Here is a 14,477-nt window from a genome sequence, read left to right as displayed (position 1 = left end):
GTTCATTCACATGTCCTGAGCCGAGCAGTGAGGCAAAAACAAGACTATTAACTACATCTAAAACTGCTGCGCTGTGTGAAAGCAGCTCTGCTACAGCTTCTCTAAACTCCAGTTTAATGCAGAGTTTTCATTATTTTTTAATATAAACACCACATTTTTCCAGTCTTGGAGTTTTGACTTTTGAATCATTTTATTTATTGGATGGAACGTCTGCGGGTGTTTGTCCGGGTAGGAGGCGTCTCAAAGCAAACTTATCCAGGTCAACAGTGATTAGTTGTTTCCTTCAGGTGAAATCAAAGAGGAAAGGTATATCGATCTGAAACACTCTCATCCACCTGTCTGCTTCAACGTGTTGAGCTTTCAGTAGCATCATCCAGAACAATCAGTAATGGAGGCTGGTCTGCTCGTCAAACACACTGATGTGGAATTTACACTAAAGATTAACTCTCTGGAATGAGGAGGGAAAACTGAGGGGAGGGTCAGACTCACTCAAGGAAGAGATAAGACAGATTTTGGTTCCAACACAAACAATGGAGCAAATCCTGGCAGGTAGATCAGAATGTTGTGAGATAAATATGTCTTTCATCTTTGACGAAACAGAACAGATGGTGTTAATAAACAACTGTTTCCACTGAGATTCAAAATCTTTATATTGACTTAAGTAAACTTTAAGAAAATGGCTTTCCTGCAAACGGCTTTGCAACAAACGCCGAGACAGTACTGTTCAGAAAAAACAACAAAAACAAAAAACCTTTGAATGAGTCAAAGATCACATGTAAAACACAAGTTCAGCCGATGGTCTTTATAACAGCTCACAGCTTTTTCACCAATTCATTAGCTCTACATCACAACCCAGTCCAGAAAATTACACCCAATAACACCTAACTGTAGGTCTGAACCTCAAACCGAGCCGTGAGTGATTAATCAGCTGGTTAAAGTATCCACACAGGACTGGTTACAGAGTCACTCACGACTGGTTAAAGAGTCGACCGTGTGAAGATACAAATCAAGCAACAATGAAGAAACTAAAAAAGAGCGCTATAAGCAGAATATTCAGAGAAAACTCATCTCTCTCTGCTGATGCTGAGTTCTACACGGAGTACAGTAAAGTAACAGTATCTCTGAAAAATGCTCCTACCCTGGATCCAAACAAAGCCGTAGAGGAAGTAAAATTTCCCTCCTGTGTTGGGTCCTGGGCGCCAGTAGGCTCTCCTGATTTCATTGGTCTTCTCAGTGAAGCTGGAGTTTTGTCTGATTTTATACAGAACATGTGGTGGCAAGGACCCATCTTTGTTGGTCTGGAAAATTACACCTGGAGCAAAAAGAGAAAATAATAATAAACAAATCGGCTCTAGATACTTTCTGCAGTTTTGAAAGCCACATTTGGGTTTTCACTGATTAGCTCACCACTGTGTGTACACGAGCATGGCTGGTAAACAAATTCAGACAACAGAAACATTCAAATGGAACACTCGTGACGTAGTGGCGGTGTTTTTGCTGTGACGACTCACTGGCGAACACGGACACGTTGTCCTGGTAGGCCTGGTTCAGGGTGTAGTTGACAATACTGTCCTCGTCAGGAAAACCCTTGAAGACATCCACGCTGACCTGGACAGACGACACAGTGATAACGTCACTTTAAAATGAGCACTTATTGGCAGATTTGTTTGTCTTTTTTCCCAGGAGTTGTGCTCTGCTGTCTGCATGTTGACTTCAGTTATTCTGCTGTGTTCTTCACTCTGAAGCGGTGTGTATCAGATGTGACTTGAAGGTGTGAGGCGATATTCCAATCTTGATGTCCTGAAGAAGTTTGTTCCAGAGTCAGAGGCAGAGTAAATGATAGATTACTGTGTAACTGACAGTAATTGAAATATACTGTAGTAGGATCCACTCATTATTGGTTGTTTGGAAGAGAAAAAGAAAAAAATGTGACTTTATTACATATAAGAGTGAAAAGCGCAAGCTGTATTCACTGTCATGAATGAATCGTTCTTGTGCATGTTCAGAATGACCTACCACAATTGTTGTGTGCATGTGCAATCTTTCAAAAATGTGCTTTTTTCAGAGACATAATTGAAGGATTTTCAAAAAGTTGCATTTTTCCCAGTTTCCACTGAGACAGTCAATGAGTTGTCAAAGACTTGCGTTGTCTCCCATTTCCAGGGAGGCAGAGTCATTTTTGAAAACTTCCATCTTGGGAGATATTTTCAGTGTGACTCTGATCAACGTTGTTGGGGAAAAACACCCCCAAAATGCTCAGAAAGTTTTCACTCTTAAACGCTGTTGTGTAAACTTGACCTCAATATGAAACAGAGCTGTGTGTGAGCCGAGCTGACCTTGGACATGAAGCGCGTCCAGCCGCAGGCGGCGTTATCGATGGTGTCCAGCTGCTCCAGCAGGGTGGAGGTGTTGGGCAGGCTGTAGTTCCCCTCCATCAGCTGCTGCATCAGCTCGCTGTCCGTGCCGTTCAGCAGCTCCGGGTGCTGCTGCAGCTCCGACGACAGCTGGAGGAGGAGGAAGAAGAAGAAGAAGGTGGCAATGCAGCAGCGGAGCGCCGCTCAGGCACTCAGAAGAGGAGGTGTTGGAGCCTACCTGCTGCAGCCACACCAGGTGCGTGTGCAGCCGGCCCTCCTCCAGGAACGTCCGCAGCTGGGCCGAGATGTTGAGCCACACTCTGGTGTAGTGCGTCACGTTCCCCACGAACGCAAACGTCTCGTTGGCCTGAAAGGGACGGAAACACAGCTGAAAGAAGGGACACAGGGAGGCCTTCTGTCTCAGACTCGAAACAGGAATCTCTTGATGTGAAACACTGTGCAGTGATATCTAATGCTGTCACTTTATTCGTTACGGGGATTTAAAAAGTAGCCAGTAATTTGTCTCTCATGTGCACATTGACTGCTGATAATCAAATACCCTGCCTGTGAGCTAGCGGTAAGAGTGATGGTGTTTCAGTAAAGGAGACGTAATTTTCAGTGGTTTCCTACCTTCTGGATGACTTTGTCGACCTGTGAGCCAATGGGCGAGTACAGGATCTTCGGGTTGGCGGTCATCAGGTGAACCAGGAGGCCGAGATTCCTCTGCTCTTTGCTGGTGAAGCCCAGAGAGCTCATATTTCCCTGCTTCAACGCTTCCGGCTCGATGATCCTGTAACCAGAGCGGCCTCAGTTCAGCCTCACATCCTGCTAGCGTGCACAGAAACAAGTGAAAAACCACTTCCAATATCCAGGTTTGTCTTATTTTTCTCACATCGGCTTCAGAGTCTTGTGTCAATATAGATTATCAGCAGTTTAATGTATGAGTGAGAGTCGCTACTTTCCAAGATTTCACGTTTTGAACAATGATTTGAAAACAATGTCTTTTTGCACTGGAACAGAAGAAATGATGAAAATGATGTGGTTCGCATGTTGGGCCACAAGTTGGCACTGTTGGTTGTAATTGTAGGAGCTACAAATTAGTCTCTGTATATTTTCTGCATATTTATTGATTTGTTTTTGTTTTGTATTATCACATGTAGTGTTTATTTGTTTAGCTTTATTATTTGTTTATTTTTCATGTTTGCTTTGGGTTAGATGACACCTTATTTTCTGTTGTGCTAATTTTTTGTAGATTTAAGTATTGCCACTGGCACCTGGAGTTTATTTATGGAGATTGCAGGTATAGGACCAGCATGCACCTGGGGGGGGGGGGGAGAGGCAGCAGGAAATGAAGACTTCTATTTGTTTGCTTGAGTCAGGAAATAAACCAAGATGAAACTCACTGGAAATTTTGTGGGCAATGATTCTTTTGCCTGCGTAAACCACAACCCATGGCGCATTTGAAGTGTTAAGTCGACTACATTGGAATGGAATACAGTGACTGTTAACTCTAAAATTACCAAGTCAAGGAGAATCTGGACTGAGAGTCATGACAGGACCGCCATTGTTGTTATTTACTGTAGCTGGGGCGTGCATGTGCAGAAGCAGCATTTCCAAAAAGTTCCGCCTTGTGAGTTGTTTTTTTAAAAAGTTGCTTTTTCACTGGCTCTGAGCGTCGTCTTGCAAACAAACCCCTGAAACGCTACGAAAGGTAACCACTGTCACTCAGAAATGTTTTCTTCCCTGAGATGTGGCGCTGATATGCAGAGTGTCGTTTCAGTGAGCAGGAAGCAGGAAGTGTGATTTTTACTGTGAGGCCACTTCCTGTGGCAGCGCTCACCTGTTGTTGCCACACAGGATGGGCTGCAGTCCGGCCCACAGCTGCACGAACGCAGAGAACTGAGAATGAGGGTTTTCTCCGTCCTCCTTCCCTCTTCCTCTTCCCCTTCCTGCCCCCTCCACTCCCTCCTCCCCCGCTGTCTCCTCCGGAGGGACATCGGTGGCGTTGAGGCCCCAGGTGGTGGCGTTGAGGGCCCAGCTGGCGTTGGCGGCGGGGGTCGCAGCACGCCCGGCACAGGCCCCTTTAGGCAGGAGGCGGGCGAGGCCGGAGAGGACGTCCACATCCTTCAGGAGCCGCTCCACATCAGCCAGGTCCTTCAGCAGGGCCCCCAGGTGGGACTGGGTCAGGGGCAGCAGAGAGGGGGGGTGCTCCAGGTGCAGCTGGGGGGGAACGGAGGGGACACTCAGCTTAGCAACACATGAAAGTCATGACTTCATTCATTAGCTTCCACCAATAAAAATTAAAAAAAAAAAAAACTTGATAAGTTTCTCATTTTTCTGATCTTTTTGTTGATTGGTCGCCTTTAAACTGAGTCTCAGAATTCTGATGGAAACATCTTTATGCTGAGATCTCACTCAAACAATAAAACAGAAATCATCCATCCATCCATCCATCCATTTTCTACCGCTTATCGGGGGCCGGGTCGCGGGGGCAGCAGTCTCAGCAGGGATGCCCAGACTTCCCTGTCCCCAGACTCTTCCTCCAGCTCTTCCAGGAGGATCCCAAGGCGTTCCCAGGCCAGCCGAGAGACATAGTCTCTCCAGTGTGTCCTGGGTCTTCCCCGGGGTCTCCTCCCGGTGGGATATGCCCGGAACACCTCCCCAGGGAGGCGTCCAGGAGGCATCCTAAAAGGTGCCCGAGCCTCCTCAGCTGGCTCCTCTCGATGTGGAGGAGTAGCGGCTCTACTCCGAGCTCCTCCCTGGTGACTGAGCTCCTCACCCTATCTCTAAGGGAGCCCAGCCATCCTACGGAGGAAGCTCATTTCAGCCGCTTGTATCCGGGATCTTGTCCTTTCGGTCATGACCCAAAGCTCATGACCATAGGTGAGGGTGGGAACGTAGATTGACCGGTAAATCGAGAGCTTCGCCTTTCGGCTCAGCTCCTTCTTCACCACAACGGACCGATACAACGACCGCATCACTGCAGACGCTGTACTGCTCCGCCTGTCAATCTCACCTCCATCCGTCCCCCACTGTGAACAAAACCCCAAGATACTTAAACTCCTCCACTTGGGCGGGAGTCTCTCCACCGACCTGGAGAGGGCAAGCCACCTTGTTCCGGTCGAGGACCATGGCCTCGGATTTGGAGGTGCTGATCCTCATCCCTGTTGCTTCACACTCGGCTGCGAACCACCCCAGTGCTGTAGATCCGGGTTCGATGAAGCCAACAGGAAAACATCATCTGCAAAAAGCAGAGATGAAATCCTGTGGTTCCCGAACCGGACCCCCTCCGGCCGCTGGCTGCACCTTTAAATTCTATTCATAAAGATTATGAACAGAACTGGTGACAAAGGGCAGCCCTGCTGGAGTCCAACATGCACCGGGAACAGGTCCGACTTACTGCCGGCAATGCAGACCAGACTCCTACTCCGGTCATACAAAGACCGGACGGCCCTTAAAGGGGCCCCAGACTCCGTATTTCCGGAGCCCCCACAACAAGACACCACGAGGGACGCGGTTGAACACCTTCTCCAAATCCACAAAACACATGTGGACTGGTTGGGCGAACTCCCACGAACCCTCGAGCCCCTATGGAGGGTCTAGAGCTGGTCCACTGTTCGCGACCAGGATGAAAAACGGATTGTTCCTCCTGGATCCAAGGTTTGACTATCGGTCGGATCCTCCTCTCCAGCACCCTGGAATAGACTTTCCCGGGGAGGCTGAGGAGTGTGATCCCCCTATAGTTGGAGCACACCCTCCGGTCCCCCTTTTCAAACAGGGGGACCACCACCCCGGTCTGCCAATCCAGAGGCACTGCCCCTGACCGCCACGCGATGCTGTAGAGACATGTCAGCCAAGACAGTCCCAGAAATCATCTAAATGTCTTTTTTTCAAAAAATTTTAAAGAAAAATGTAAGCTGTGAAACAGTTATTTAGCATATCAAATATACCATCAGGCTGATCACAGCCTCCTCATCCCCCTCCTCTGAATTAGGGTGCAGATTCTCAGCGTACCTTCTCGGCGAGACTCTGGCTGTTGATCTGCTCCCTCAGCTCCAGGCTCAGCTGCCTGAAGCGCTCCGACCTTTGACCCTCCCCCTGGCTGCACAGGGTGCTGCGGTAAGCCTGCAGTACCGGTCGCTGCCTCTCGGGGACCAGCAGGATGTCGCCGAGCCGGGCGGAGGCGCTCTCCCCGCAGGTCAGGGCCTCCAGCACGGCCCCGCTCAGCAATGCCCCCTGCAGACCGGAGCAGCACGTCACATGAATCGCTCTAGACCTGTTTACAGCCACAGCTCAACTCAAAAGCTGAAAAAGGTGGGATGCTGTGGAAATGTTAACAAAAGACTAATCCAGGTCTTCCCGAGGCCTGATGTAGGTACCTCCGCCTCCTTCATGCCCTGCTGGTCGCTCCTCTGCCTTCCAGACACATCGGCCAGGCCAAAGGCCCGGGACATGAGGCGGAGCAGAGCCTGCCGGTGGGCCGCCTTCGTCGGGTCTCGTAAGGCTCCGTGTATCAGACCTCCGTCCAGACTGTGGACTCCTCCCAGCAGCTTCTCCTGAGTGGACCAGAAACAATGTTACACCGTTTGTTTTCATCTCTAAAGCTAAATGCTGAACTTCCTCAAAATGGATCCATTTTGGATCCAGAGACCGGAAGCTTCAGGGTTTCCTGTGGACTCACCTCCAGATGAAGACCTTTATCTCCTGGTTTCTGTTTGGGATCTTTCACTCCCTGAATCCAGCTTTGAGCTCCTGCACCGCCTCTCAGAGGTGTGCCAAACACGAGACTGTGCACCTGCCGGACAAACACACACAGACAAAATACACACACAAAACACACACTCATGGAAACAGACACACTACGGGAGCTGTGTGTCTGACCTGACGGCGAGGTGACGTGTTGGACTGCGACTCACCTCTCTGAGGCTCAGCGGCGTGTCGAGCAGCAGGCCGGCCGTGGAGTTAGACAGTGAGAGGTTCTTCTGGAGGAACTGAAGGAAAAGCGTCTGGTTCTTCAACACGCTGGCGAGCGTGAAGCCTGCGAACGGAGAAGCAACAGCATCAGCAAACAATGCAACAAACATTATACTTTATAATCAAGTCCACTAATAAGAGCTGTAGGGAGCCAGCTGCTGAAACACTTATTTGTTTTTGCTTTTTTGTTTCAGGAAAGTTTTGCATTTTCATGCAATGTTTTCAAAACGATGTCTGTTTCCTAGGAAACAGCTGTTACATAGTTAGCATTATTAGAATTAGTGTTTTAATCCTATGCAGCGTTTCATAGTATGAAGAATTGGTTATTTATTATTTGCCGAAATAAAGTTATTTCGGCAGATTTTGCTCTGTCATCTCTCCAGGAAGCTGTTAGAGGCTGGGTGCAGGTCGGACCTTGGCTGCTGTTGAAGCTGTAGTCTGGGGGCAGCGGCGTGGAGCTCAGGCTCTCCAGGTGCTGCTGCAGGGTCTCCAGCTCCTGACCCAGACCAGGCCGGTCCGAGGTGAAGAGGCGGTTCTCCTCCACCACCTCGCTGATCCTCTCCAGCAGCTGAGTCACACTGACAGGCAGAGTCACACACAAGACTTTAACCAGCAGCAGCAGCAGGTTGTCACTGCTACAACCACAGCGCCGACACAGCTGGACAGTGTTGAACATAAAAATAAAACCCCCACATTCTATTCTCATCAGAAGATAGTAAAGAATATGCTGGATGTGGAAAACTGAAACATTTTAGCTTTTTATGAAAACCTTCACTAGGGAGCAGATCCTTAAGCATCTCTTCATCTTTAACCAGTTTGTAAATCCCCCCCAAAAAAAAAAAAAATTAAATATAAAAATGAGCTAATAGTAATAATGATAAATGTGGAGATTTGTGAGTGAATTCACTCACGTGGAGTTTTTGTACTGCAGGAATCCAAACTCGTCCCGCTGTCCGTCGGGACAAAGCGACTGCATGATGGGAATGATGCCGGCGGAGGTGAGGGGGGCGGCGCTGTAGAAGGCTGCAGTGAGGAGGGAGGAGAGGGAAAAAAGGAGGGAGGGAGGGAGCCGCAGATGTAGAGAGGAGAGGTGGGTTTGTCAAGTACAGAAAGGAGAGGAGGAGTCAGGAGAGTCCTGCTGGAGGTCCGAGGCGTTTCCACATGTCAGAACAGTCTGATCCAGCACATCTGTCTGAGACGGCGGCTCATAACCACAGCTGGAAGAAGGCCTCACTCTGCACACTCTGCCCTCTTCAGGGACAGCTCTGTCCTGGGGTTATCTCAGTTTCTGCACCACCAATAAAAACATCACATTATATTATTGGTAGTGGTATTTCAGTTACCTTAATATATTTCTTTTTATATTTAAAAAACATATTTTTTAAGGTTATATTTTGGGTATGTTTTATTCAATTATTTTTTACAACTGATTCTTTTCAGAAAATATATTTTACATTGTAAAGTGGACATTTTATTGATTGGACCACTATAGCCAGGTTTGTTTTTGTTTTTCCTAATCAGACAAATATACAGTCATTTCAGGCTTGGATAGGTTCACCTATTTTTCTTTTTTTATTCTTAGAATTTTTTTATTCTAGAGAGTTTTACACTTTTGCAAACAGAGCTGGCATTTAAAGCTGTTTATGTGCTTGAAATACCATCAAATCTTTGTAGTCACATTTATTTCCCAAAATAAAAAATCCTGCATCGAAGCAAATGCCTTGACATTTTCTCCCTATTTCGCGTGAGGTTAGAAACCTGTTGCTCTGTATTATCTGCTGGATGTGTGACCGGCTGACATGTGTCCCCTCGGACCAGCAGAGCTGAGACGGCAGGATCCTCCAGAGCCGAGGGGTGAGCTCAGGTCAGGGGGTTAAGAAGAGCAACAGACTTTAAATCACACAGATATCCATCAAATCACACAAGGACACACACAAAAACTCTGATCACACACTGAAAAGTGAGAGAAAATGCCAGTTGTGTACGCATTTTTTTAAAATGAAGAGATTAATCAGATTATTTATCGTTAAATATTGGTAAAAGTGTATTCCTCTGAGTCCAGCAGCCAGTGTTTAGAGGTGGGAGGAAGATGCTCTATAATCACAAGAGTTACTAGTTATGCAAGAATAATAAAAAAAAAAAAGTCAGATTAATTAACGTGGCTGAGATATACCAGAGTCAAATCATGAAACTACTTATAATCATTTACTCGAGCTGCCAAATAATTGATCGGGGCTGAGAGGAACACACACACACACACACACACACACACACACACACACACACACACACACACACACACACACACACACACACACACACATAGATTAAGTTAAAACAAAGTGATTCAGTGACTCAGCCCTGAATGAGGAAACAAAGTAATGAACTTATATTTCATCAAGGTTCCTTCCTGGTTTCTGTAGGAAAGTTTCATTGGTTTTAAATACCTGCTATAAACTCATTAGGACCATAAAGGGAGACTTTTCAAGTGTTTTAGGTAGATTTGACTGTATGGATGAGGGGGGCTTCACTCTTATGAAGAGGACGTAGTTTCATCCAGAGATCCTTTAAGGTGACAAAACAGGCAGAAGGTGAAGCAGATTATTCACCAAGCTTGTGCTGCTTGCTGATGTGATCCGAATAAATAATTCATCACAACAGATAAAAGTAGAGCAGAAAAGATGCTGAGTCAGGAAAAGTATTTTCTTTGTGTGTTCTTTAAATCTCAGGTTCAACCATTTTTCTCCAAACATAATTAAAAAAGAAAAAAGAAAAAAAACTAAGGAAGCGGGACTGAGTGACTGAATCGTCCAGGTTTTCATCCTGTCTTTAATGATCAGGGAGGAGCTCAGAGGATTTAGACATCTGGGTTAAAGGTAAGCAGGTCCTGATGAGAGGAAAAACATGATGAGACTTACACACTGCTCCGTCCAACATGTGGAGAACATGCATCATGCACCAAAAGAAGGAAGGATAGAGAGAGAGAGAGAGAGAGAGAGAGAGAGAGAGAGAGGAGGACAGAAACAGAGAGGAGCAGAACATGAAAGAACAGAGAAAAAAAAAGAACAACATGACAAAAATAAAGTGGACGCTACAACTACAAGATGAAGAACTGAACCGACTGAAAGCTGAGGGCCTGATTTACCAGCAGCCAAAAATCCTTTTCCTCTGGTCTGGTAAACTGACCGCGGTCGCAGAGCAGCACACGTGGCCAAGAACACGCCCTGATCAGCAGCTTCACCACTGTTTCAGAATGTTCGCAAGAAAACATCTTCTGATTATCTTTGGAATTTAACCGTGTGCGAACAGTCATCCTGGACCTCAGCTTCAGATATAAACACATGAAGCTAACAGAATCGAACCGCTGTTCCTCTCGCAGAGCGAAAAGGTCAGAGTGGGAGAGGGTGCTTGAACTTTTCTCTGTCGTTAATGTGACAACAGTTTCATTTTTGTTGAGTAAAAACACTAATATAGATTATATTAATGCTTTTGTGTTTCCAAAAACCAGTGTTCTTTCTCTTGGTCATGCTGTCGCTCCGCTCAGTCTTTTTGAAATGTCTTCATTATATTTTAACCATATTCTGGAGCAGTTTGGCATGAAGGTAAACATAATTTATCATTTATGATAGAATTGTGCAGTCTCAGCGCTATCTGTTGATCTGTGGCGATCATCATTTGTTGCTGCATGTCTGGTTGTTGGTTGCAGCATCACACTGTGCGATGCGGTAGAACAGCAGTCACAATTTTAAAATTGGCCATCGCTGTGATTTGCCAGCTGTGGTCGCGCATTTGCCACAACTAAAGGTTCATTTCAAAGGCTTTCAAAGTAAATCTAAGAATGGTAATCACCTTAAGTAATAATGATATCATCTTTAGACGCCACGTTAGCTCTGAGGACAGCTTTGAGTAAATCAGGCCCTGGACAGAACGCTAAAGACACAGAAGCTTCGGCACATGGCGAGGAGGCGGACCACGGCTGAGCAGAGGTGTGAGCTGCTCAGCTTCATCAGTATCACAGGAGCACGTCTGAACATGGACGACAGGAGGGAGGAGACCGGGGGAACTCATGCAGGATCACTGCAGCTCCTCCACCGCAGCTCAACACCGAGACACAGCTCTGACCGCAGCGCAAGGAAAAATAAACTCAAAGAGAAACAAAGTCGGGTGGCAACGTGAGTTTGAGGCTGTTTTCAGTGGTTCCCGTTGTTACTGCTTCTCCTGCTGCAGTGCTGCATTACAGTGGGGGCCGTGAAAATATCAGTCTTTGCATCAGGAGGGAAGAAAATGAGACACTTCTGCATCCAAGACACACACAACTGAGACGGCATTTACACCACAACGTTTCAAGTGAAAACGCGTTGTTTTTGCATTTTCATGTCATGGAAGTTTGGCGGCTACACGTCAAAGTTTAGATGATAATGTCCGTTTCCACAGAAATGGCAGAATCGCTGAAAACGAAGCAGTTAGCATGTCAGGCTCTGAGTACCAGCCTCGGGTAAACCCAACGAAGGCTTTCTGTTTTCACTGGAAAATGTCATCGTGTAAACGGGGCCTAAGTTTAATCAACATCGACACATTTGATAAACAAACAGATTGTTTTGCAAAACACTCAATAAAACTTTCAAGTCAAGTCAAGTCAAAGTTTATTTATATAGCACATTTACAAACGGCAAAGCCGTGCCAAAGTGCTTCACACAAGTGCACTTTAACTTTAACATATTTACTACAAATGTAGTCAGCAGGAGGCCAGCTACTGGCTGCCCACTTTTGAAATTCTATTCTTTCAACCGGTAAACAGAACAGCAGCTGCTGCTTCTGGTAAGAAAAGAAGTAAACAAGACACTGACTCACTAATGCCACCACAGGACAAAAGTGGCATTACTTTAATGTTCCATATTCCCTCTGTGATACCAAAGTGGAATTTTGACTAAACTCAACATAATTCACCTTATTTGTGGCTATTCAATCTTAATACAGGAATCTGTTTTCCACTATGAAACCAACTGAATATGTGAGATTTATTGTCAAAATAGTTTTGTTAAAATATGCTATGTATAATGACAAGAGTCTGTGTTTTATCTTTATCTACATTTCAAAACAAATACAAGATTATTTAAACTTAATCGTTAACGTTTGGATTTTAAAAACACAGAATGGTTTCTTATTGAAAACTTGAGAAGACAAGTTCACACCTCGTCGATCTTGCAAATTTTTATTTATCACTACTTACTGCTATGGTAAACAGTAATCTCACAGTTCAAACTTCAGCTCAGACTTTCTTCTTGATTGTGGATTGCTTGATAAAACACTTCTCCCTTCAGATTTTCTGTTCTTTGTGTGGTCCTGGCAAGATAATGTTGTAAATATTGTACAGATAAATACAGAAAATATCAGACACCAGTGAAATGTGATTTCTGACAGGAAAGAAGGTCTAAACTGTGATTTGTGTGTTTTCCGTCTGCACCCATGATGCACCTTCTCCTCATACCTTCTTTGACAGGAATGGCTGGTTTCTTCTGCCTCAGACCCAGGAGGATGAAGAAGAGGACGAGTGGGATGAAGATCTCGAAGGCCAGCACCCACTGCGGATGAAGAAAAGAATCAAATTATTACAGATACTGAAGAGACAGAGAAAAACCTTCATGCTCTCTGAGAGATTTTTGACCCAAACCTACTGTTTGACTGACACGAGGAGCTTCTGTCCCTCCGTCTCTGATTTAGTTATGAGTCAGCAGAAACCAAAAATTAAACCAGAGATCCTGCCCTCTGACCCACCTTTTTATTTGCTGGAACAATCTGCAGCTGGTCACGGTAATGAATTACTGCTATTTCCCCTGTGCTGATCACGGTCTGAGGTTTTAATCTGCGATCAATGTCACAAAGTGTATAAGCCACTTCAACATGAGGCCCTTTTACTTTGCTTTCATTATTCCCCATGGAGGAAAAATACTGTCAGTGTCTTAAGATTCAATTAGTCTGCCTGTGGACTGGACACAGAGCAGACTGCAGGGACCAGGACACATTCATCAGGAGGCGGAGGAGGAGAAGTCTTGTTTTTTCATTCTTGTACATGTTTGTACATATTCCTACATACAAACTTCCTGTTGGCACCATTGCTGTGTAAAGGGACAGCTAAAACTCAACACCATGGAGGACAGGACTCTGCTGTATGAGCTGATAAAAGGTGTTTCCACTGAGCCGCTCAGGATGTGGAGGTTTCCTTTAGAGTCACTGTGAAAATGTCTTCATTAACCGCTTCTCCATGTTTGACACAGGAAGTGAAATCTGTGTGTAACGAGAGCCGCCGGGGGCCAAAGGGGAGCCGTTCTTCTGCGTATGCCGCAAGACAAAGCATGTTACGGTTAAACGTCACATTATTTGTGGTTTCACATCTAAATGCAGTTCAACAAAGAGCAGCTTGTCGTCTGTCAACTTCCTTCATTACTCAGATTTACTGAGCCGGCTCGACTTTCACCTCCATGAACTGTAATAAAACAGTGCGACAACAACCAGGCAACAGGAGGACTCTGTGTGTCTGTGTGTGTGTGTGTGTGTGTGTGTGTGTGTGTGTGTGTGTGTGTGTGTGTGTGTGTGTGTGTGTGTTTGTGCTGAATATGACAGCATAGCCCTCTAGTCCTCTCTTGTTCCACTGTCCACAGAACCACAGAAACCATAACGTCTTTGTACGACCGTGTGTGTTTGTATGTGTGTGTGTGTATGTGTGTGTGTGTGTGTGTGTGTGTGTGTGTGTGTGTGTGTGTGTGCGTGTGTGAAGGTCATGACAGAAGACAAACGGGCCATTTAGATAGGAGACAAGAGAGCATTGATACTCTCACGCACACACACAAAAACACCAACAAAAGATACATACAGAGAGAGGAGCAGAGAGAAAAAGAAACACACACACACACACACACACACACACACACAGTTACGTATACATGCATCCACGTTTATATACACTTATACCAACATTAGAACAAAATACACATACAAAGAACAACACAGACACACACACAGACGCAACACAACATAAAGATACACACTAACACAAAACTACACACACTTCCACATACAATTACATACACACAAAGACAGAAACACACCCATACACACAAGGATCTCTGAGAGAAAAGCTTCTGGTGTTTC

The 14,477-nt window shown here is 45.7% G+C and overlaps 1 protein-coding gene across 3 annotated transcripts in view; it reads right to left on the bottom strand.

The window, feature by feature from the left end:
* Positions 1-14,477, bottom strand: part of abca2 (ATP-binding cassette, sub-family A (ABC1), member 2) — a 47,091-nt gene that overhangs the window by 15,591 nt on the left and 17,023 nt on the right. For 2 of the 3 annotated variants that reach the window (XM_030103882.1, XM_030103881.1), the window contains exons 2-15: positions 12,817-12,910; positions 10,247-10,249; positions 8,240-8,351; positions 7,743-7,906; positions 7,271-7,392; positions 7,036-7,149; positions 6,734-6,910; positions 6,369-6,590; positions 4,195-4,574; positions 2,985-3,144; positions 2,593-2,721; positions 2,337-2,504; positions 1,512-1,608; positions 1,139-1,312 (exon numbers count right to left, since the gene is read on the bottom strand). In XM_030103882.1, coding sequence (XP_029959742.1) covers positions 1,139-1,312; positions 1,512-1,608; positions 2,337-2,504; positions 2,593-2,721; positions 2,985-3,144; positions 4,195-4,574; positions 6,369-6,590; positions 6,734-6,910; positions 7,036-7,149; positions 7,271-7,392; positions 7,743-7,906; positions 8,240-8,351; positions 10,247-10,249; positions 12,817-12,910 — 2,116 coding nt within the window. The remainder of the gene's footprint in view (positions 1-1,138; positions 1,313-1,511; positions 1,609-2,336; positions 2,505-2,592; positions 2,722-2,984; positions 3,145-4,194; positions 4,575-6,368; positions 6,591-6,733; positions 6,911-7,035; positions 7,150-7,270; positions 7,393-7,742; positions 7,907-8,239; positions 8,352-10,246; positions 10,250-12,816; positions 12,911-14,477) is intronic. The other variant, XM_030103883.1, reaches the window with a different exon arrangement.

The sequence above is a fragment of the Salarias fasciatus genome, chromosome 12 (assembly GCF_902148845.1).
Source record: "Salarias fasciatus chromosome 12, fSalaFa1.1, whole genome shotgun sequence".
Classification (NCBI taxonomy): domain Eukaryota; kingdom Metazoa; phylum Chordata; class Actinopteri; order Blenniiformes; family Blenniidae; genus Salarias; species Salarias fasciatus.
The sequence above is the reverse complement of the archived record's forward strand: the minus strand, read 5'-3'. Positions and strand labels throughout refer to the sequence as shown.